Source organism: Ceratosolen solmsi, unplaced genomic scaffold (assembly GCF_000503995.2).
Source record: "Ceratosolen solmsi marchali unplaced genomic scaffold, CerSol_1.0 scaffold10, whole genome shotgun sequence".
In the NCBI taxonomy this organism is placed as follows: domain Eukaryota; kingdom Metazoa; phylum Arthropoda; class Insecta; order Hymenoptera; family Agaonidae; genus Ceratosolen; species Ceratosolen solmsi.
In genome coordinates this window covers 20966732-20993057 of record NW_011948412.1, presented here as the reverse complement: position 1 = coordinate 20993057, position 26326 = coordinate 20966732, and the positions used below count along the sequence as shown (strand labels likewise).

The 26326-nt window shown below is 37.4% G+C and overlaps 1 protein-coding gene across 1 annotated transcript in view; it reads left to right on the top strand.

Annotated features, from left to right (window-relative positions):
• The window catches only part of ssp3 (short spindle 3), a 49699-nt gene that overhangs the window by 7241 nt on the left and 16132 nt on the right, over positions 1-26326 (top strand). The window contains exons 13-15 of the mRNA XM_011499286.1: positions 223-342; positions 425-548; positions 6734-6897. Of these exons, the coding sequence (XP_011497588.1) occupies positions 223-342; positions 425-548; positions 6734-6897 (408 nt within the window). The remainder of the gene's footprint in view (positions 1-222; positions 343-424; positions 549-6733; positions 6898-26326) is intronic.

The window sequence follows — 26326 nt, the reverse complement described above, 5'->3', positions numbered from 1 at the left end:
TGTTTTGTGGGTTTTACGTGGCGCTACTTAAACCACCGAGAAAGTATTTAGTAAAGTGCTGCAGATTTCATATTTACGTTAATTTTGAAAGAAGTACCGTTGCTACTTTAGCGAGCCAATGTGTCACTCAATTATTGCTTTTCATGATTGTATTAATTAGTGTAGTCATGCGCATATTATAATTCTGTTCGTTAATTTAATTTCTTTATTTTTTTTTCATTAATTTTTTCAGTGTCCCTTGGATCAGGATACATTTTCACAGCTTAATGGCTTTGAAACTTTAACGAATTTATTAAATCTCTGTTTAAATTCACAAAATGCGTCGCAAACATTACCAAATAAGTAAGTTTTACCGTCAAATATTCGGCTTTAGAGTACTACTAATTAGTGATGATTTATTAATTGGATTTAATATTTATTTTAGAAGTATCATTTCCGTCTGTCGTGTCTTCTTATCCGGCCTTATCAGGCACAGCGCTAACATCGAGACTATTTTACTAAGCAATAAAATAATCGTGATACTCGATCTTCTGATGCAACGATTAGAGGTAAGTAAATTCTGCGATATTTTCAAATTTATATTACGGTGACAAATACAAACTTCCTAGCTAGACGAGTCAAATATTTTTTACCTCCTTCCTCAAGATGGCGCCACATGCACAAACGATGCATCTACTATCCATTTACTATCTTACAGCTATTTTACTTTTGTTTTATTTATTTATTTATTTGTACAATGTTAGAGCCACTTCTCGCGTGGGAACAAGTGAGATGGTAGGAACGACAATACAATATACGCCCCTCTCAAATATTCCCGAGTCAGTTTTAAAATAAATTACGATCTCATCGTCTAACACATAATAATAACAATAGTCTTAATAGTAACTAGTAGCAATAGTAATAGTAACACACAACAACAACAACAACAACGACAACGACAACTACAACAACAGCAAAAACAATAGTAATAGTAATTGTAGTGATTGTAATAGTAGAAGTAATAAGAGTAAGGTAATAGGAGCAAAAAGAAAAGAAAGGCAGAAGACAACACAACGTACATTCATATCCTCAATACTCTCACTCTAATATTTCATGATTGTCGCAATTTTTTCCGAGCAACAACAGCATAGAAAAGTAGAATTCAGTAAATTCGAACATTTCCGAATTTAAAAGCCCGTCTCGAGCACCACTATCATAATAATAATAACATGAAACGATTGGTGCGCGTGTCCTTGCACGCCCAGAGACGACAACGAGGAAGGCAAGGAGAAGAGAGCCCGGGAGCTTACGAAAGCAAACGCGATTGACTGCGAACCCCTTTCTTTCAGTTATACCGAATGATTAAGGCGAAAGTACGCGAGGCCTGGCATGTCTTTACAACAGCACGCAAAGAGCTTCTCATTGGGATTGAAATATTCGGCTTTCGTTACCCGACGCAAACTCAGCTCTTATCGTCCCACTGGGACGCCCTTCCTCCTCCCTTATTATCTTAAGTCATAAGCGCGCTTATCAGGCGCCCTTAGGATATTACAATTCATGCGATGGGTTGAGCATAAGGCGCGTTGGGCTAGTCTTACCGTCTTCCGATACGGAAATTTTCATCGTTGATTTATGCCAGCGGTGGCGGTCGCGACGCCGAAGCTCCCATGGAACTCCACGGAGATCGATCCACGTTTCATTAGGTAATGCGAGTCATGTTTGCCGGTTCTTCGCATTTCTATTTAATTGATATACCCGCCTGCAGGATTTGCGTTACCTTACTCCCCGTTGTTCATCGCAAGCCATTTGCGCGAACTCGTTTCTCGCAAAAGACACGCTTAATATTCGATTGCAAGCGAAGTCTCTGACGGCGGTGGCTTCAAACTTCAAGCTTTCTTTTGTCCTCCATTATTCGCGTCGCTTGTCTCATCCCTCACCGGTCGGCATCACACTCCTTTCAAGGGCCAATCCCCAACATTTCCAAGCTAGCTAACTAACAATGGCTTGAGATACCATTTGCAATGCAACTCCATACGTGTTTGTATGGAGTTTCGATCGCCCCCATTGATACCGTTAAAACATTTTGCTAGCATTGGTGGATAAGTAGTAACTTGACCTCGGCTTTCGACCAAACAAGCGAGGAGTTTGAATTTCGTGTACGAGCACTCTTGACGTCCCTATTATTTCCGTTGGTCGATTAAAATTCCGCCCAATCTATTTACCCACCTCGGTATTTTATTTCATCTGTCAGTGCGGTTCAATGTCCAAACCTTTTCATCGTTCGCACGACGAGCGCGCGAGCTCATCCGGAAGGAGCTTAATCGCCGGTCGACTGTTTCTTAAGAGACGAGCTTGTCAATTGGCCGCGCCAATGTACGTCGAGAGGCCGCGGCCTGTGATACGTGTCCACCCACGCTGCGCCACTTGACGAGAGCAAGACAGACGAAAAGTGTCCGAAAAGTGTGTCGGTAGCGGCTGGAAATGCCGAGCCGTCGAAGCGCTTAATCCAATTATTGCGAGGCCGGCAATCGGGAGCGCGGGCACCTCCTCGCTTCCTCTTTTTTCTCTCTTGCTCTCTCTCTCTCTCTCTCTCTCTCTCTCTCTCTCTTTCTCCTTCGTTTCTCATTTCTTTTATCTTTGTTTTTGTTTGTTTTTTTGCGACAACGCAAACGCGCACGTCCGACGAGTCTCGGCCACGGCGATACGGCCAGCGGAGACTTGCTCGTCCGTTCCGCAAAAATACGGATTAAAGCGTCTTAGGGTCGAGCGTGCGTGTGTCGCCTCCCGCATTCCGTTGGCTCTTTTTTTTCGTCAGCCTCCGCGCTTCTTCTCGTGAGCCACCGCCGCCGCCGCCACCTCCTTCGACGAATTCTTCATCGACTGCGCGTGCGTGCCTCGGCTACCTCGTCTCCTTTTTTCGCTTGGCTAAGCCTTTGCCAGCAGCCAGCCACGGATTGACTGACGCACGTACGAATTTCGATGATTACCGTGACTCGCCGCCGGCTTACCATCACTTTATTGTCAGTTCGGGCTTTTAGTCGAACTGTGTGGCACTCGCGAGGGCAGCTTTTCATTTTTTTCCTCCAGTCGCTCTTTTGACTCGCCGGGCACCTTTCTCCGGCAAACTCCCTCCGCCTTCCCCATAAATAAAAATGCTTTTATTTAACAAGGAGCTTTGCTGCTTAATTTCTCGTTTATTTCATACTTTTATGAGTAACTTTAAACATTATATGCGAGTGGAGCGTTCGTTAACTATTGTGCTCGCATCTGTCAATTTTAATTGGTTATTTAGATGTTTGTCCTTTTTGATAAGACTTCTATTTCTTTTCTCTTTATATCTTTTTTTTTCGTCATATGGTTTTCGAATTTTATTTCCATCCATTGCGCCTCATCCTTGAATTAATTCTAATAATAGACATTCATTTCATGCATTTTATAATCACATTAAAAAGTGTATATATGTACATATATATATTTTTTTCTAAGTGTTAATTTAAATCAAGGTCTGAATTTTTATTAAATCATAAACTATAGCTATCAAGCTTTATCAATTACGTTGTATTAGTAATAATCAAGAGTTATCAATTTCTCGAGCTAAAGATGTTTTTAACACACATACACACACACACACACACATATATATATATATATATATAAAAATAAATAAGAGAGAGAGAGAGAGAGAGAGAGAGAGAGAGAGAGAGAGAGTAGAGAGTAAGAAAGACTTGTACAAGGATTTGCTTTCGGATTATTACAAATGTAGTATTCAATTATTATTATGCATGGAAGAATAAAGGTTTAATATTCGTATATTATATATAAATATATAATATTAATATAAAAGAAATATGGAAATAAACATTGATAAATTCTTCTTGTTTAATCAATCTTTCTTTAGAAAACCGTAACTTTAAGAGTAGTGAGATGTATTGCAAAATAATATATTCAATATATTTAACGATTAAGGATTTTATATTTTATATTATAATGTATATATATATATATATTTATTTATTTATTAATTTATTTATTTTAATATTAAAGCGACATTATTTGTATCAACAATTTAATAATACTAGTATTTTTACAATTTATTTTTATTTTATTATTAATATATTTCAAAAAATAAAAATAGAAATTTTATCTAACATTTTTACTGAAAAACATTTGATTAAATTTAAATAAAATATTTATTGCAAAAATAATTTTGCATTGCTTTAGGAATCGGTATTATTTATGTTTAGTTTACTAGCAAATTTCAATTTATTTATAAGTAAGGTCATTTCTATAAGTCAATATTAAATTGAGCATCCAATCTCCGAATAAGAAAATTTAATCGAGCGTAAACGACTGATTTGTATGTTTTAAATTCGGTAACGTTTATTAGCCACGAAAAACTATCCCTTGATCACGCGATCATGATCGTGGATCATTGGGCAAAGAGAAATGAATCGTTTCTTTTCTACCGTGGACTTTCAATTTCCGTACACGAAGGGCAACATTTATAATTTAACCGAGGGGACATACAAGGTCGTCTTGACTTTTCCAAAGGCACACACGCAAATGGGAGCCTGCACGCGCGCACATATTCGGATACGGGCATACATACATGCACACACACGGCCATACATACATACACACATATACATATACGCATAGAATAAAAATCACCTATTAATGTTTATATGGGGATGAGATTCTGTTGTGTATGTTATTCATAATATTTAAGACGGGAAAAAGAAGACATAGAAGCGAGAAAGGAGAGAAGGTAGAGAAAAATAATGTAAGTATTGTACTGATATATCTTTTAGTAATACGACTAGGAAAATTACTTTTGAAGATTACAATAAGGTTTTTTCTTTTTCCTACTTTTTTAATAACAATTTGACTTAATATAAGCATAAGTTATAAGTATTGGTAATAGTTTTATACACTGAAGCCAAGAATTGTTTGAAAATATTTAATATAAAATTTTAAAAGTTGATTATAATTATTCGTAAAAAATGCATAATGAAAATATTATTCTATAAGGGATTCTAAAATACATACGTATGTGTTTTATATTAGATGATGTTTGGTTTAAGTCTATGTACATACATGCATATATATATAGTTTTCCAATATGTTAAAAAAATAATAGTTTTTCATAAATGCAATCGAGTAAACGGACACTTTTATTTTTGAGTTTTTTGTTTGTTGTTCGTTTAAAGTCTATTATTATTTTTTACTATTCTATAATGAAGAGATGTTTTCGAGTAACATATCACTGATATTACGACGCTTACTGTCAAAATATTTTTGCATGCAGTGTGTATGGACGTACCAAATTTTGGTCGAACTTCGATAGAAGAGTCTTACGGATGAAGATGGGATTTGTGAATCCTTAATCTTACAAATTACAATTAGCATACATAAATGTCATTTACGTCGCATTTTTTTGCTTTTTGAAATGAAAAAAAATTGAATATTTTCTGTTTCTTTCTAGAAAAGTATTCGTAAAAAATTCAGGTACTCAGTTTGCCCAAAAGTAAGCAAGAAGCGAATGGAATGCTTGCGCAAAATGGTCATAGCGTAGAGTCTAAATCCTACATCGCTTTAAAAAGCGTCGCAAGCATCACCATCATAAAGCCTCAAGAGCGCATTCAAATCGTCCGGACGTAAAAGGCTTCCCCCGTCCTCCACCCTCTACCCGACCACGTCCCGCCCTCCCTTGCTTGCTCACGAGAACGAACAAATGACAAATCGCACTTCCTCGCGGACCTCTTGTCGACGCGCATTTTCGTCGTTTCGCCACACAAAGTGAGGGCGGCTCTCCTCTCCACTCACTCTCTCGTGGCCGCGTGACGTTACTAAAAGCTTTCGCTGTTAATGCATTGGCGCCGGGGCGGCGGGACATGAGGGAGGAAGGAGGTTGCGGACGGCGAGGGTGGCAGTGGGACGGAGACAGACATAGGAGCGCCGACCGAACGGCCCTTTTGAGGTTAAACGACCAACGGATATAGATGGGGGCGCGTCGTTTTGTTTAAAAAGGAGGCACCCGCGTGTTGCTGGTGAAGGCGCGGGTGTGCGATTCGTTAGCGCGGGTGGCGGATAGAAAATAAGATTTACGGGGCGAGGATTTTTAGCACGCGGCGAACCGATGCTCCTCTATTTCCTTCAGTTATGCGCATGTTAGGCGAGTTATTTGTGATGTATGTAACTTTATGACGTTACCAGTTGATTAGATTAACACCCTTTAAACAAAGACTAGCCAAATGGATGGAAAAAGGGTAATAGCTTGTAAAATTCTCCATGTAAATACAGCTCTCACATGGCTAAGTCGAGTAAGTAGGTATAGCATAGCGGTTTAATATTAAGAAATGTAATTTTGAATAATGAATGTTGTATTTGCGAGGATTTTATGGTCAGAAGGACTCGCACGTCGACTGCGCCACGAACTTTTCGATAGTTAGATACTGATTTTAAATTTGAATAAAATAAAAAAATAAAATAAAAAAACGCAGAAACATACTTATTCTCAATAAGTAGTCTACAATAAATATTAAAAAATAAGCGCATTATTTTCAATTGTTGAGCTCGTGAAAGATGTAGAATGGACGTTTAGATAAAATCAACTCATTCGTACATTAATAATAATTCCATCTATCCGCAAGAGACAGATAATCGACCAATTAAATTTTAGTCTGCCCCTCCTAAATAACGATTGAAAAGCAGTAACGAGCACACATTAATATCGCCACCCTTTTGATTTTAGATATTGACGAGTCTCGATGATAACAGCCAAGCCCAGGAAGTTTCAGGTAGTTCCAGTGGAAACGGCGGAACCGTCATAGCCACGATGCAGCTCCTCTGTGCTCTCGTGCCTGAGACACCCTTTGAGAAAATCTCGCTACAGTCACGTCTCCAGGACATTGTCGGGTAAGTGGTTCCGAGTTTCCATAGGCTTCCCTGAATAATTATAATCTCCAATTTTACAATGATTGCGAGACAACTCTATTGCATTGTTCGATAGAATTTCGCAGCTAATTTCCATCAAGAATAATATCATTGAAGTTTTACTAGAATGTTTGTAAGATTAAAAAATACTCGAATTCCAGCTTTTCTCATATGGATAAGCTAGAATAATGTCTTTTTCAGTATGCAGTAATAACGTGTCGTTGAAATGGCAAAATGTGCGAGTTAGACGGCTGTGGTGTATTGGGGAAGTGAGGAGATTTTTTCGAACATAAGCTTATTGATATAAAATAATAACGTTTGAATTATTGCGAGGAAAGTCTGCAAAAATACAAGGCTGTATCACATAAGTCATGTTTATTATTTTGACGAGCTATTTTGACGGTTAAAATATGCTTGAATGTCAACATGAATTTATGACAGGACAGCCAAGGGAATCGATCAATAAAAATTTTCCATCCGATGAAAATCACAGGAAACGTTAAACCAGTAGGAAATATCTCGTCCCTTCAGCGAATCCATTTGCTGAGCAAAGTAAGGATCTCCACCCAGCATTACTACTACATAGAATCGTCTCGGTTAACCAGCGAATCAATATCGTCCATTAATACGCAATAAAAATACGAAGCGCAGGCCTTCAAACACCACGAGCCACAGAAGGCGAAGGAACAAAAGGCACGGAAGAAAGTTTATCCCCGCCTCGGCCAACTCACTCCGATGCGAGCCATTTTTAGATCGGAAAACATTGGCACCGTTCACATTTCTGTCTCTACTCGAGAAAAGTTTTCGCGTCACGATAAAAGTAAACCGCGCAATGATCGGCGGCTGGACCACCCGAGATCTCGATGTTTGCCTTGGCGACCCGATATCCCGGGCACCTGGGTCAACTTCCGATGTCGGGACCTCCCAAAAGGAGGCCAACCCTTTTGCGGGCGGCGTTTCCGATTTCACCGCTGGCTTTTCCCGCTTTTCCCCTCGGCTCGCTTTATTTTCGGCGCTTTTTTGCGGCCCGAAACCCGAGTCGCCCGGAACTTGACGAGCGCGATGGAAAAATATTATGACCTGGTTGGAAAGGGGTTTTTTGTTAGTTTTGTACGACGCTTCTTATTTTTCGTAAGTGTGGGGGGGGGGGCCGGCGAGACTTTTACAATTCGGGCCGATTAGCGAATATACGCTGTGCTACGGTTTTTCAAACGTGAGCGTACACAAAATGTAGCGCGCCCGATGCAAGAACTCAGAAATAACTTGATACCCGTGGGAGCTAGAGATAAATAGAGCAAGTCGTAGGTGGATAAACGGTCTGACAGCTGTAGGAAATCATTGTACTTAGTCTTTATTTATCGAGGTCCTAACGCGCTCAACCGTCGCGTGCCCTCTGACTCTTCCTTTTTAAAATAACGCGTTGGAAAATCGTCCGATAAAATAATAACGCGTGTTTTGTTAAGTAAAAAGTGTGACTTTAAAAGAATACCTTTCTTCGTCATTCATTTTTCATGGATTCGTCGATGCTGCATCGGACCTGAGTGCCCATTATGCTAGTTGCTAGAAAAATTCATTCGCTACTTCCGAACAATTAAGTCAGACCATAATGACGATATTTGCTCGGCACGATGGTACCAATTTCGATAATGATTATGAGTTCGTGTAGCGAGGAAAAAGGATGAAAAATTTCGTATAGCGCCATTCGCTTTCCAATCGTGATTTTCATGCACGATGGATAAATGCCTCGTTTTTTCTCATGACTACGTAGATTTTCAAATAAAGGAAGAAGAGAAAAATCAAAGAGAAACTGGCTGGCGGCGTTGCGCGTCCGTGATTAATTTCCTGATCAAAAAGTCCGCAGTCATGCTTTATATTATTACTCAGCATTGCCTGCTGTCGCTACTTTATTAACACTTCGCACTTTCCTCACTTGGATTTTATCGATTTAAGCAGTTCGACGAGGCGTATGTCCCCCCCCCCTCAGCCTTTCCATCTTCTCTTTCAAACTTTAAATCAGGCAAACGAAGATACCCGTCGTTTTTACGATTTTCTTATTCATGCTTTATATTGAATTCCTTTATTTTTATATTTTATATCACTGCGTACGCATTAACTGCTTGAATACGATGTTGTTTCGTTCACATTCTTCTCATAATATTGTACTTGTTTTAATACACTCGCGTAGTAAATTGATCGAATAGTTCAAATCTTATATTAAAACTGTAACAAACGAAGCCAGCAAATTTCGATTACATCTTAATGTCCATTAATTATTTTTTAATATTTGTTTATAATAAAATCTAATTTTATAACATTCTGTGCAGTCGCTAGAATTTTTTTTTGTAATTTTAACCAAATTTTATTAATAATGGTTGCGAACGATATTCGTGTATAATTTTTAATTATATTTGCCTGTACCAATGTAAATGGTATTTATAGTATGTATAAAATCAATCATGAATTGTTACAAAAATTCATGCATTATTTTTCAATTTGTATTGGTTGCACTTTCCCAAACTTTATGTACTTTAATTTTTGTATCCATATTTCCAATTAAATTACCAGAGAATGTTTTCTAAAATAAGACATTCGTTTAATTCTGACCTTTATATGATATAAATGTATAAATTACTATTTTCAAGTAAATATTTTTGTTTTTGTTTTTGTTTTTTTGTTTCAAATCTTTCGGTTAATTATTTTATCAATAAGTATACAAATATTCTAGTAATTTTAATGAAAAACTTGGAGTGTATTATGTTTAAAACTTTATATTATTCTCGAAATAATTAGTAATTTGCGTTCACGCGTATTACAATAAATAGTACTTTAATTCAACAATTTATTAATTATTGCATTATCCAGAACCATGATATTTGCTTGATAATATCTTTATAAGTGTTCAAGTGCTGGAATATTCTAATGCTTTCCAAATTGTAATAAACACAATGCGAAATTACTTAGCGATTATTGTTGTTCCGTAATTTCGAGAATAGAGTTAACTTTACGGCAAATACGCGTTTTAATGAACGAATGAAAAGTGAAAAAAAATTACAAAAGCTAATCATAATTCAACAATTATCGTAGCAAAATTTTAACTGTACATATAATAAGCATTCTTTCGTGTACATTCGCATAATAATATTATTTGATCGAAAACGAGGTCAACAGATGCGACTACACTACCAGAAAGTTTTTCTGCACTTGTGCATACGTACATGAGACTTACATGCTCATCGAGCTTTACTACACATGTAAGATCCGGGCGTCGTTTGTTTTGCATAATGCTTTGTCTTCTTTTCGACTACTCGTTTTCTTTGACATATAATGCACGTTCGGTTTATTTTAAAAGCTAACTAGTTATTATGTAAATAAAGGGTACGCGCGAGCATGCTTCTTGCCATTTTGGTGATTATACGAACAATGCGTTTATAATATTTGTAAAAGGCAGCAATATATACAAGAGATACCGAATATGTAAGAGCGTCACTCACAATTTGTTTATATATAAAAATATTTTTATCATTCAATTAATAAATGATACAAGCTTTTTTTAGTTGCTCTACTTCAGCGACTTATGGTATTATATTATTGGACCTATTATTGAACATTTAAATAATTTTTGTAACATACACTTTCTTTTAATTGATAATTAAACTTTGATATTTTTATTTTTTTTATATTTCATCTTGAATCGAACAATAAATTAAATAGTAAATTTTGTGTAAATAATGCGACTTAATTTCGTAAAATACTGCATACTTGAGTTTGCTATAATTTTAAAACGATTTATCATATTTTATGGATCACTTTAAATACTTATAGATGAATGTATACATTAATCCCTTTTAAAAATGTCTGCAGATTTTTATAATCTCAAGATAAAGAACACTTTTTGCCTCATTAAAACAGACTCGGTCTTATTCGCCCGTTATAACTTTCATAACAGCCATAAGACTTTGCAAACAGACGCTCCTCTCCAACGGACCCTGATCTAGCCATCAAATTATGAACGATCACGCCTTGTTAAATAAAATTTCGCTTAATTTTAGTAACGGCAATAATTGCTTTCGCGTTAGCGAAAATTGAAAAGTTCGAATGATTACGATGATATAAATTGATCGATATATATATATATATATATATATATATATATATATATATATATATATAAAGAAAAAATAATTAATAGAAATTGGCAATCTCTCGATAAACAGTACAGTAGGATTATTAATCCTACCGAAATGCGATTCCAAGACGTTCTAATCAAAAGCAGGATTAAGCCTGTAATTGGAAGCACGACAGTTTGTCCGCTGAGCATCTTCGTGCCCAATCTGCATGGAAATATCTAAATTATTATTAGGAAAAAAGGGGTGATGTAAAGGTTTATTCGTTAGGCTTAGTCAGACCTAATTTTATTAGATAGAATGTTTGTAGAAACAGTTTGTATAAATATTGTTGTAGGTACTACCAGGCGCGTGCCTCATGATATGCTAAAAATTTAATAAGCAACGCAATAATCATAACATGTTTTAAATATTTGCTTCATTCATCATCATCACCATCGTTATCACTATCATAAGCATCGTTATCATTATCATTCTTTATCTTCTTCTTCTTATTATTATTATTCCAATGTATACTGCAACTTTCTGTCACATTTTTATTAAAACAAAAGTAATTAGATATAATTGTATACTTGGCAAGATATGATATCACCCTAAGTTACTAAAAATATTTACATAAAAAACAAAAAGCTGATATTTTCATTCTAATTTAATATTTTTTAAATATACTTGTACATGTTTCAATGATTTGATGTAGATTGCACTTTACAATTTTAAAATTAGGTACTTTTTAAAGAGAATATAATATAATTAAATTCCTATGGGGGAACATAGAGAATTACTATAGAAGGAAAAGAAACTGAAACTTTTTCGATTTAAAAGGTTGGTGCTGAATTTCGATTTTAACTTTAGTATATACAAGCATTCGAATTTACTATCTAAAACTTTAGGCGCACAAATTCCCCATTTCCAATTATAGTGAACTCTAGAAACTTTTTGCAGTGCTGAAAGCAAGCACATAATAGGAACTTTACTACCAAAAATATAAATCTACTTCTAGTAGAAAACCGCAACTGATTTATTTATGATCTTACATATTAATTGTTTTCGGGTTGCATATCACTTTGACCGATGTTTCTAAGTATTTCTAAACTGATAAACATTCACGCAAAAATTTTGTATTTAACTAGATAAGATCGAAAAGTAATTATTTTATTAATTACAACTTTTCATAATTGTATTAATAAGAAAGTTATTGATATTATTATTATTATCATAATAATAATAATAATAATAATCATCATCATCATCAATATTATAAGGACAAAATAACATTTTAAAATGTTTTTTGTACATTATTGTATTTAAGAATATATATGATAACGTTATTTGTTAAATGTGATAATTAAAATCTTTAAACTGATTACTTTATGAACAATGTTCTAACCTTATAAATATATTATAATCTATGTTTACTAATCTTAAATCTCATGCGCAAAGGATCTTCTAATAAGAACAAGGTGTTAATGAAGCAAGTCTTTATTATTATGTTTCACAAAATAAAATATTATAATTATAAACATTTTAAAAACATATACTTTCACAAAAAATATTTACAATGCAATTTATGGAAATTATTTCGTCACGGAATTTTTCGAAGTGTTTCTTACTGGCTATTATAAAATATACATCATAATTGTGTAAAAAATAAGTATGATGATAGAGAAAAAAAATTTAGTATTATATTTTTTTTATTTAACCATTTTATTAACCTTTGTCAGTTTTTATTATTTTATCAACATTTTCATTTTTCCAAAATAGTATGTTATATATATATATATATGTGTGTCATACGAAATAATAGTAGTTTTATTAAGAAAGATTTATTAATTTTATTAAGAATTGTAAATTAACTGATCAAATGCGCAAGCAACCAGTACGTACAGTTATGATATATTTAGCTATATTTTGAAAAGAAGAGATAATTTTTCTGGACGTAGTGAAATAATAGAAAATGGAGTTATAAGGAATAACGGGTCGAGGAGTGCAAATCCAGCAGCTACATAATGAAGAGGTAAATTAGTTGGAGGCGGCGAAAATAAAAAAGAAAAAAATTCAATCTGCGTCTCTTGCGCAACTGTGACTTTGTGAAAAATTTATACACAAGTCTATACATCGACGTCGTTTTATAAAGTAGCTGAGAAAAACAGTCCTTTAAGCAGCACGGAAAAGAAGAATTCATTTGTAATCTTTGCTCAGGATGAGAATTTTGTTGGAGGCCCGAGGGAAACGGTGCGGTTACTTTCCCAACCACGTCGATTAAGTCGATAAAGAAGGATGAACAACACCAATTCGATGAGAAGGTAGGTTCGTATAAGGGGCGGGAGAGGGAGGGCAGGAAAGAGGTCAAAGTGGTATACCTTTGAAGGCGGGTCGAAAATTCCATTAAGTTTACTGCATCAAGGGGACGTTTGATCTGCGACGCATCGTAATCTGATTTCCCCCTTGATGAATTAGACGAACACTGAGTGTATCTTTGTCTTGAAGAGTGACGACATGACGTTGTCACACAACGCCTGTTTTGAGACACTATGTGACCGGTGGATGCACAGGTCGATACGGCCCCTGCATTTAGAAATGGGCTCTGTTTTACCAATAGCTTGACTCTTGACTTTGATGTATTTTGGTAAGATTTGGAAAGTGTTTTTATGCATTGCACTGATATATTTGGATTTTCGATTTTGTCAATCGTAATAGTGAACGGTTACATGACGGCTTATTTAATAGGGAGCAGTGACGAATTATAGATCAATTTATTTTAGGAATTAGATGTTCTTATTATGCCGAATTATCGTTTATTTTTAATTATTTATTAAATTATCGGCAGCAATGGACTTACAATGTGCCTTAACTCTTCAAATATCTAGTTAGTTATCTTCAGTACAATGACTAAATCGTGCAACTCAGCAAACTAATAACTCTATGCTAAATACGTAAATGTTAGATTTTCAATTATTTATTTAGAAGTCTTAATATAATAAATCATCATTCTAATTATAAAGACCGAATATCTGCTTATATATTGCAGTACCATTTTTTTGCTAATGTAATGTAAACTTATTTTTAAGCGCATTAATTAGCAAATGTAAATATACTCGCTTGAATTTCGTGCTCTTATCAACATCGAGATATATTAAACCAAGATTAGGAAATCAGTTTGGCTAACTACATTACGATCAGGACTTGAGCGACTCCTCCACCTGAAGTTCGCCATAGTTGGACGTATGAGCAAAGCCGCGAGTTCAAAAGGAGCGAGATCCTGGTCAACGAGCCAAAGCTCCCGGCATTGGGTAAGCGGCAGAAAATCTTGCCTTGGTCATTTTTTTCCAAGGATACTTCGAATCCCATCGGCTTCCTGGCTCATCGATAAGCCCCACCCAGTCGTCCTTTTTATTTTTTCCAAAGTCCAAGGGGGCGATCGTTCCTCGGAAGGTGAGCCGCTTGGGTGGAAGGGGATGCGGGAACGTAATCTGCTAATGGACTGAGCTCTCTTCAGCCGTTCACCCTCGAGACGAGCCCCTCCTCGGGCTGCCTCGCCACCTCCCTCGTGCTTCGCCCCCTACAATGAGGCGACGCGGCCAAGGTGCTGCTGAAGCATCGGCAGCCCCGGCAGCAAAGGCACCGCCGACCGTCCGAGTTACGCAGCCGCGACATTAAAAACGCGAGGCTCCACTGCAGCTTTTGCTGTCTCTTCGGCTCAGAGCTGTATCGCAAGGTCTACCATTGCTGCGAGGCAGTATCACAATGATTCTATAGGTGATTAACAACGTAGCCATTATTTTCCAAAAGTCGATGCTTCGACTTCCTTATTTTTCGAGGGATTATATCGAAGTTCCGTGCGAAGTGCGAGTGCGGTCAGCCTAGGCAAGCTCGTTTAGCTCTAAAATTCAGATTCCCATTTCTTGAGTTCTAGAGCATCGTTTTGAATTGAGTAAATAAACAGTCGAGTGAAGCAATTCATCGAAATATCATAGTATTATCATCCAATCTGAGTTGCTATACTTATCATAGAATCATCTTACACACTTTTAGGCTGTGAGATGTAGATGGATAACGAGAAATTCACTGATGCGCAAATCACAAACATCCGTGGATAAGCTTTCGCAACCTCGGAAATCCATTATTTCGATGATTGACGTCAAGCGTAATAGTTTCTTATTATGTTCAGTAACATTCTAAAGTTAATCGATAAATAATAAGAAATTTCAATGTAATCGAACAGTACAGTAATTACTTTACACGTTCCAACTTATTATTTAAAAATCTGTCGTTTCTTTTATCTTTGACTAGTGTAATTTATAAATGATATTTAATTTGTTTTGTCACACAAATTGAGAACATAAGACGCGCGTGTGCAACGATTGTCAAATGAATTCTAAAATGTTAATCGAAGAATATGCTAATGATGTAATTCTGTACATGTAGTACGAAGATGGGCGAACACGAAGTTCGACTCACAAAATCACCTTAGAACAAATTTGAATAATTACATTTCTATATGCAGATAAATATGCGCTCGGTATTAAATTAGCGCATAGAATTAGCATTCCAGAGGATAAACTGGTGCTTGGATAAATAATTCTGTTTGCTTCAAAATTTTAAGTAAATTCGCTTCTTGTATTTAAGGATGAATCCTGCATGCTCCGGCGTTGTCTCGCGCAGTGTCTATTATTGTCAATAATTTACAACCACGTAATATACTAATACGTTTCACAAGACTACTGATATAGGCAGATACTATCGGTTGGGGAAATATGGAAATTAATTCTACGAATATTGTGAAGATAATCATCGTGAAGTAGTAATTATATTTGCATAATTTTAATCTATTGTACTTTCTCTATCAGAACTTATCAGTACAGACACTGATACACATATCACAAATCATGCTGCTATTTTGTTGCGTTGTGCCTTTTTCATTAAAAATTTTATTATTGACTGTATCATCCAAAATCTATTCTAATATATATACGGACATATAGGCGATAGAAGTAAGTCCGCAGTTATAGATTAATAAAAAGTTGGCTTTTTTGTTTATCCTACCCCTCCCACACACTCTTTATTCCCATAATCTCTTAATAATTATATTAACACAGCGCTTCTTAAAATTAGTAACGCTCTCGTACAGATACAGTATGCACGCGAATAACTGTCGCGTCGCGAGCGCATAGGGACCCAAGTACTCACGATTAAACCGAGAGCGAAAGAGACGGCAGTAAGCAGTCAGTGATGGGGCAGGGAGAAGGGAGGTAGTGGCAAAGTCGTGAATCACGTCGGCCGATCCTCTGGGAGCATCTGCCGTGCTAACTGCCAGATGATCGGCTCAACTCTTACCGGCTGTCGGTGCTTAACCCCGTGACGATCCATACGCCCCCGATTGGCTACGGGGAATGATCGCGCCCGAATAGATCTCAATTAAGTTGACATTGGCTCAAAGAATTGAATCGTATCGCATGTACGAGAAACAGAGAGAGAGAGAGAGAGAGAGAATACTATTAAATGTTTTCAAAATGAATTCCAGGTTGTGCTGTGGGTATACGGTTATTAGTCCATCTTATTTTATTTTCATAATCATTTGTGGCGATGCTTAATATAGAGAGTTTTTAAATATTCTTGGAGCTCTTTTTATACTGGAACATTCCACGTAGATGCTGCTATTAAGGATTTATTATAATAAAAAACATTGTCGATTTTGTATTTATGAAAAACCGATAATTCTGTATGTTTGTTACAACAATTTACAGCAATATATTTACACACACACACACACACACACACACACACACACATATATCTATATCTATAATTGTATTCAATTTAAAATAATCCAATTTTTTGATAAATTAAATTTATAATTAATAGATTTATAGTAAATAAGGGCATGTTTTCAGAATTTTGAATAACATACTTGTGCATCAAGCACAAGTTGTAAGTGTTTAATATGTGTTTAGATTTGCAAACGGTTGAAGGACAGCCATTAAAATGTAGGCGGTATTTTTATTTATAATTTAAGTGGTCCCTGTTCGTACTTGATCCAATTACAGTAGACTTAAAACAGCTGTATAATAATGGTTATCTATGTTAAATATTAACGAAAATTCTACGTGGAACATTAAGAAGAGATGATTTTATAACATGTATTAGAAATCTAAAAATTTTTTGTTTTAATCAACGAGACGTTAGAATGTGAATGATGAGATCATATGGAGACAATAATGTATAACAAAACTCCTTAGTAACGAGCTTTTGATGATAAATTTTCTTTAAATATAAACTTTAATGGTGTGAATAGTAAAGCGCATCTTAGTATTCTTAGATATTTACTTTTGAAATTAATGTTTTAAAACATAATTCCAATGCCAAGTTCTACTTATATAAAGATGTGCCTACATCGACATCTTCACAAAAGCTCACATTATAAATTTGATCGAGGATTAAATTTAGAACAGGCAAATAAAAAAAAGCCTTTTTCCCCCTTTAAATCCTAATTCTCTTTAATTCCACATCAAAACCAAGTAAAAAAAATCAATCGATCTCGCTGCTCTAATTCGCCATAATTCTAGAGTAAAACGATGTTGCAGCCGTAAAAGAAAATTTCCACTCCAGAGTCCCACTGCGGGGTCACTCTAGTAACCTGGGCTCCTGTAACCCTCGGGAACGACCCCTGATGTCCTTCCTCCAACGAATAGTTCATAATACGAAGATGTCAGCGACACTGTGTATCAATACACACTAATGTGGGGGCTCCTGGGCGAGAGCCTCTCCACTCCCTGCAAGAGCACATCCCGGTATATTTGATCAGGCGACTGGGCTTATTCAGGGGACACTCGCGCCCCCGTCGCTTTTGTCCTACGGCACTGCTGGAGTCGCACGTCGCCCCCTCGTAAACAACAAAACAAGTGCCAAAGGGACGACGAGCACACATTTTCGCGTCTTCATCAATGCGAGCCTCGACGAGTGCACTCGCCTCTTACGAGTAATTTCGGTTGGCCTTGTATTTTCCTCCTCCTCCTTCTTTCTTTCTTCTTTTTTTTTTTGTCACTGTCATTGTCATTGTCGTTGTTTTCATCGTTGTCGTCGTCATCGTCGTCGTCGTGGCAATACTCATACAATAAAAAAAGAAAAAAATTGATGGTGGGACGGGACGCGGGAGTATGCCACGCTACGAGTATTATTACGGAGCTTGCGACTTATTTCGTGGGACGCAGCTACTACTGCTTATTCACTCGCGATTGTGCAATTAATCGCACGACGAGGGCGTGAGCGGACTTTTATGGGTGTATTGCTTCTCTCATTCATTGGCGTTCTATCGTGATTGATCATTCAAGTTCGAGCTTTCGTTTCTCAATAAATAAACTACTCTGTCGTATTACTTAGCAACTAGAACCGGTTGATTTGCGTAACTAGTTCGAAATCGTAAATTGCATTAAAAATACATTTCGGTCTGTAATATTATCGCTGACTGTAACATAAATACCAATTCAACTGTCTTGGTGAAATTTTAATGCAATTGAATCGTCAATGCTTGGAAATGCCCAATTTCGACAATGTAAACTCCGCCTGAGCACAAGATACAAAGCAAGTATCTCATAAATCTTTTCTCGGTAAATCAACAAAACCATAACAATGGCATTATGTACTTCGTTTCGAATTGTAAATTCCTTTCAACGCAAACAAGAAATGTATTTCCAATGGCGTGCGAGTCGTCCGCATAAGCGAACTAGTCCTGGCCTACAAGCGAGAATAAATTAGGGCGCGAGCGTAAAATAAATAAATAAAATCTGTCGCAATCGCGCGATAGGAGGATTGCATCAGCTGATCCACGACAATCGAGCCGCGGTTCTTAATGCGCACTATAAAAACGTCGTCCGGCCTTAAGCGCGAGCTCGACGGCTTTATTCGGCACCCCGGGCACATGTACTATATACACAGTTGCACAAACGTATGTGTTTCTGTATGCGCACCCTCTATCCCGACAACCTCGGCACGAATGCATTACGCGTCAACGAGCCAACGGAGTAGCAATATCCTGAGTCGGGACTGGATGCTGAAGTGGAGGGCGACGGTGCTGGCGGGAGGGGGGATTATAATACATTACCAATTCGAGTGAGGACAACGCCACCGAGGACGCCGACGATGACGAGGACGACGAGGACAACGAGGACGACGACGACGACGACGACGACGACGGCAATGACGATGACGTCAATGCCGACGACTTCACGCAATCCTATCCTATTTTGACCCTATTTCAGCACTCGCGCTACCACCGCTATTTGGTCCAGTCTTGCGTGATTCGTATTTACCGCTGGCTATGCATTATTGCTGTACAAAGTGTGCGTATGCTCTTGAATAAATTCATTTCAACGAATATTGCCGTTGGTTTTCGCGAAGAGGGTTTTCGCGAGTAATCTTATATCGTACAGATCGAATTCGGAGGAATTCTTTAGAGTATAAATAAGGAATGAGAAATGCACTATATTTTATAAGAGTTGAAGGTAGACGTATGAGATGTTATCTCAAATATACGTGTATTTATATAAATTTTAAGAAATTTTCAATATCTCTGAGATTTGGAGTGTTGATAAATTATTCTAGAATTTTGTACTTATTTTGTATGATTATAACTTTTGTGAAAACTAAAAACTGCAGTTTTAAAGCTAATCAAATGTACGTGCCTTGTCCTTAACTTGGCTTGTGCGTAATATCGTGTTATTTATATTCGCTTGAAAATAATTTATAAAGATATTACTATTGTAATAATGAGATGTTATTTTGAACTAAGTCGGCACATTAATATCCAACAACCTGAATAGTATTTGGAAATCATGTGTAATTATCAAATTGTCAGATTATTATGGAACACGTGTGAAGCGTATGAAATTATAAAGCAATCGCGAATCCTTAAAAATAGAAAAAGTTCAAATAACATTATGTATTAGGCAATTAATAATTTTTTTGAATTATCGAAACATTACTAGCAAAGAACATTGCACTCGATGGCGCATTATGCTTTTCACAATTATTTTCTCTTTAGCGATTCGAGTGACGAATTGTAGAAAGAAAAACGATACTTTTCTGAATATTGTTTTTATTTTCTTTTTATATAACATATACTCTACTTGGGACGAGAGAGAGAGAGAGAGAGAGAGAGAGAGAGAGATAGAAAGAGATAGAGATAGAGACAGAGAGAGTGAGTAAAACAGAACGGGAGCGATAGCGAGGGGATGAAGTAACGAGAGGTAAGGGGGGATATTGAATGACAAAGAACGATACGAGTTGAAGGAGGAAGAGATAACAAAAGAGGGATACAAGGATGAGAGACGCTGGGGAAGTAGTATAATTTTTACAAGAGAAGGATAGATTGTGAGCGTGAAAGACGGAGACATTTGTCAATAGCAGGCTCGAATCGCTTTCGGGGTAGATATCGGGAAGGCTCTGTAAATATTGTAACAAGTGTTCCGTCACCGTCACCGAATCCGAGGCCGACAATGCTACATCATCCAAATCGTGGCACCTTTCCACAATCGATACTTTCACGCACTCGGATGATACTGCAAAATCAAAATCGCATACTTGTACTCATTAACTGTATTACACGATTAAACCCTGATTTTCCACTAACCTGATGTGTAAACTTTAGGATTAATTGAACTTTAATTTAAGAAATTCGGTGGTAACGCATAGAAAATGATTTCTCAAATTAGCAGAGTGTTGTCTAAATGTATATGGTAATTAAAATAATTTTGTTTAAGGTTGTGATAAATGCAAGATATATTATAATCTCCGATTTAAATTAAGATTTTAATGGTCGAGCGTCTGACGATATTATTAGCAATAAAAATATGAGACTTTATGTGATATAAGAGAAATCCACTCTTAGAGTATCCGTATAACGGACATTTTTAAGAAGGAAAGGAATCCATGGAAGTCGTCAAACAAGTGGTATCGGAACCGAGCGCCACTCGTCCCAACATATCAAATCTATGCGAGAGCTCGAGTTCGCAAAGTGATGAGTAGTAGCTTATCACGAGCTCGAATATTTATCAAATATTCAGCATCTCAGACAAGCTCACGTATATATTCATCATGGAAGGGGTAACGAGTCTTCAATATTATTATCTCTACATGCAATTTTTCTAATAGCAGGTGACAATTATTCAGAAAAACCGTTACATCGTTATCACGTCAGAGTTACAATAATCGATGCTGATTACTCGTGAACTACTGGGAAGTGTGTGTGTGTGTGTGTGTGTGTGTGTGTGTGTGTGTGTGTGAGTGAGAGAGAGAGAGAGAGAGAGAGAGTGAGAATGATTTAGAGTGATTGAGTATATGAGTGTGCGAGTGAATTAGAGAAGTTCAGAAACGCGCGCTTTCTTCCACTCACCAGTAAGATTTTCACCCTTGGTATGACATTATACGGGGGCGCTATGAAATAATCATATGGTTAGCTAATGGCAGGGGGTCGACTCATGCTCACTGACTCGGAGGCTCATTTGGCACGAGCGGCTCCCCAGGCCGTAATCGAGGGTGCAATAAATAAATTCAATGTATTTGCCCCGGAGCCCCACAAACATTCAATGATAGATCGCAATCTTGGGTCACTGCTCTAGGCTCACCCTCTCTCCTTTTCTATACGTGAACATGGGATGCTAAGCTTCCGCGGATTTCTCAACTATTTTAAGGAAATTGAGGAAGGGAGAAAAGAGTTTATTCGTCACGCTTCGTTTGCTTTGAGTTTGATTATTGGATGGAATGCTTCGATAAACCTGGGGAATACGGGTATCGACTATGCTAATGCAGTCTGCAGCAGCGATTGTTGTATAACGCTGACGTTTGCCTTATTAATTTCACTATGCGGGCTTTTTCAAATTTCTTATTAGAATGATGGCAAATATAAATTGTCACTGCGTATCACTAATATTAATAACAATTGAAAAATAAGTAGAATTGAGAGTGTATTCCTTATTTTTAATAGCAACAATATGCTAAAATTTATATTTGAAAAATGAAATGAAACAACTCTACCTTCATAAAAGAAACAAAGTCTTCGTTAATATATCTTTTTATCGTCGCTCTATATTATATAATATTTGATATAGAGCAAGTGTCATAATATAAATTTTATAATATGAAAGAATTTTTACAAAACATTTCTACATTCAAATTATTATGATTAAAAATTATGAAGCATTTATATATATATATATATATATATACACACACACACATATATATTCATTCGCATTCATTACACACAGGTAGATCGAGAAAATATTGCTATAGCAAACTACATTTAATTTTGGTAAGTTCACTTTCAAATTCGTAAATATTAATTTCAGCATTTTGAATTAAATATCATTCGACGTTTCAGTCTGGCATAGATGTAACCGCAATTCATTACAATTAATCAAGGTAAAAATCGTATTGATTATGTGACCATTTTCACTTGCTGTATTTGACAAAAATAAAATAAAATTTTTATAACAAATAATCAAGTTAATATGCTTAGTTGATTTTTCTAAGTAACATCGTGCTACTTTATCGAATAATGAATATTCCAGTATTAAATTTGACGCCTCTCTGAATACGAAATTACAGTCTAAAAATCAATCGCGCCTGCTTGCTTTAAATTTCGGACTAGCAAAGCAAGAGCGAGGAAAGGGAAGCACCCGACGCAAACAGTAATTGTTCACTTATATCCATAATAAGTCTCGACACTTGCGTTAGGATCATAATCCCGGGGCGGAGCATTAGGGACGTTGTAGATGTAACGCCGATAGTTCGCCGACGCGCATTTTATTAGCGAATTTGTCTGAGCCGCTCGGTCGTCCTTTCCCATCGTGCACCCGACAAATCTTTCGATAGCAGAACGTAGCTCCCCCAGCCCATCCACCCACTCTTTTATTTATGAAAACATTTACGCACCATGTGGAATTAACGTGGATGATTACTTATACTCGTATACGCGCAGATTTAGGGATGATGAATTCCGCGCGGCTCACTTCTCGTGCGCGAGACTCACAGTGTCCGAGGCGATGAAATTCGGTTAATGTGGGGAATTAAAGTTGAATATGTGTGCCGACGACGTTGAGTAAATAATGGGGGAAAGCGCAATTCGTCTTAACGTTCGAGGGTCTTGTCGAAGTGGCATCTTTGTCGATACATATGTGCGTGAGTCTACGTCAGTGGCGCACCCATCGTTTTTTTTTCCCAATATTAATGGCGAATCCATCAATGAAAGTCAAATATTATTTGGAAAAGTCTCTCGTGGCTTTACTGGTTGATTATTTGAGCACTCTACTTACCGTAATGATGGTGCAATGCAACCGTTACTCTCACAACAACAATAAATATGAATTGTTGCCGCACTTTTATTAAAAGTGATCCTATTAATTGCCCATTACACCTCTTTTCATTCATAGATATTGATTTCTTTTTTTTTGTTTTTTGTTTTACTCTCGTGTACATTTGATATTAATCCTTTTAATTATTCCGATATGTAGGTATCATATTGAGAAAGTCGTGGTAATACTCTATCTATTCCAATTGCGATTAAAGCTGATTTTATGAGCAATCTGGGATATTCGAATAATAATGAATACGTAATAAGCTTGTAATTTATCGCCGTATCACTAACAATTGTGGGATCTTAAAAATTTAATTGTATTGCAAATATTCGATTAGTCACTCAAACATGTGTTTTTTATTCTTTTTCCTAACAACATTGCAACATGATAGCAAGAAAATATTTATTTGTTATCGGTACTATTATTAGAAAGAGCATTGATAAAGATATGATGTATCACGTTGAATGGGGATTGAAATATATTATTTGTTACATATTTAAAGTTGCATATAATGAAAAATAAGTAGAAAGAAAATTTAATATAATAAAGCTTATAAACTTTGAAATCATTGCAGGCAATATATTAAACTTGCACAATGAGGAACAATTGGAACAAATAATTTAAAAATACTTACTCCTCGTTCCATTATATTTCTACTTAATTTCATAATACATAAATGAGATCGACTCTGTTTAAACTGATTCACAAACTGAACGCATTGAACTGATAAAACTTTGCCCATGCATTATACGAAAATCAAATATTTGCGTGACCTCTTGGATTACCGACAAGGCAAAGCGAACGAAAGCGAAAATTCGCACACTCAACATCTTCCGCAGATATTCCACTGATTAATCCACAAAACTCATGGGCCCTTAAGTTCGCTGCTTCCAAAAGCTTCTGCGTGGCCTTCAATTACTACCAAGTGCGTCGACAGTGAACGAGTGCTTCAGGATTAGCCCCTCGCGCGCGCCCTGGTTATGATGCGATGCGACAGTTGGCCCCCGCGCAAAACAAGGACTTCCCCTCGTTACATGTCTCCTTCTCGCCGCCGCTCCCCTTCCATCTCTTTTCAATTAAAATGAATTGGAAAACAAGTGCCGCGTGTGTATAGAGCGCCGATGATCTTTTGTTGCTCTTGGCACTCGTCTATCTTTTTATTTTTCTTCTATCCGTTATGACGATGTCGGAGAGTCAGTTTCACCCCTCCCTCTCTCCCGCCTGTTATGAGAATGTAATTTTTTTCCTTTTTAACATGATGTAACGGGGGTGGCGCGAGTGCAATCACTATCGGGAGTTTAATCGAGGTTCGGAATATGCACTTGGTGGTGCAATTGATCGAAGAAATATGGCTCGAGTTTCGGGGGCTACCTATTTTTGGAGTCGGGTGCTTCACGAAGATAATTATTTTTGTCTCTGTGGGCCCGATGGGCAGATTCTTCAGCAATTTCGTTTGATTATTGTCGCGCACGAAAGCGACAGAGCGCGCTTGGTGTAGGAGATGAGAGTTATGCCAAACATCTTCGAGCTAACTCTGATTGGTTTTGTCACGGGCATAAATTGATAATAATAATCGATGGGTGGTCGTTGGTGCCGATGGGATAAATGTCCATAAGAGTACGGAAGGAGTGTTTAATAAATCAGGTTCCCATAAGTGGCGACGGTAATTTTGATTAGAAGTGACGGGCACGTTGAAATTTCTCTGAAAGCCAACTGCGCGATGCATGCCTATCGAAAAATTCTCGGTGCTTAAACAAAAAACAACTTTCACTTTTAATCGTGCATCGCTTGGATCATGAATTCGCCCCGTCTCGAGTATCCATATAAAAGGAGTGAAACACGAGATTTAATTCCGGTAAAACGCGCGTATCGACCGTGGCGGCATCTAACGCGTCTCTGCCCGCAGTCTTCGAAGGGCGATAATACGTCCTGACAGGGCCCGCGCCCCGGCCGATCGCCCTATCCTCCTCATCTTACCGCCGCCACACCCTTCCCTCAAACGAAATCCCCCCTCCCTCATCCGTTTAATAGCATTCACCAAGATTTCTTGCTCTAAAAGCTTTTTGGATCCGCGGATCCTGGAGAAAATTCGATTGTCATATCCTGGGGGGCTGGAGCTCGCTTTTTGTCGGACTGACTTTGACTAAGATCGGTGCTGAATTTGATTAATAAGGCCCCACTTGCATGCGCATATAAATCGACGAAGCAAGGCTGCAAAGTACCGTAAATAATAAGGTGATGATATAGGATCGAGTTGTTCGCATTGGTTTCCGACCGAGATGGAAGAACAGAGCGCCCGAAGAATAACACCGAGTAAACAATGGAAGACCAACCCCATTAACATCCATTGTAACTGTATCTCCAGGCCTCGCCCAGAATCCCAGCGCAAATTGTACATCCATCCGGCCCTCATACTCTGAATTAAGCTCGTAATGCGCTCGTAGTATTGTGAAAAAGTGGAATTCGGGCCTCGACGGCCCCCCCATCGACCAGTCTACACAAAATTATCCACTGATGTTATAATCCTCTCGTGTTGCGCCGTCACACATGCCAGCCCCTTAAGCAATGGCTTTTTTGCGCGCCCCACCCATATGCGCACTTGCCAGCCACGATTTTCCCCCTTCCATCCCCCCGTCGGTCGCATAGCCATCCAACCATCTCTTATCCCGCCATTATCGATGCCCCCACCGACTCTTCCGACACTCAATGTGATAACGGCCATGACGAGTCAGGCCGAGTTAAAGCGACGGGAATCTTTGAATAATCAATCGCGCGCCCGGTTCACTCCCTACAAAATAATCGGAGCCAGTGGTGTGGGAGCCTCGTTGTTATATGCGTCGTGATTTCATAGCGAAGCGACACTTGTATGGGCGAGCGTATTGTCCGGCGCTTATGCGAATGCTATTTTAAGGCTATTGGTTTATGAGGGAAAGAGAA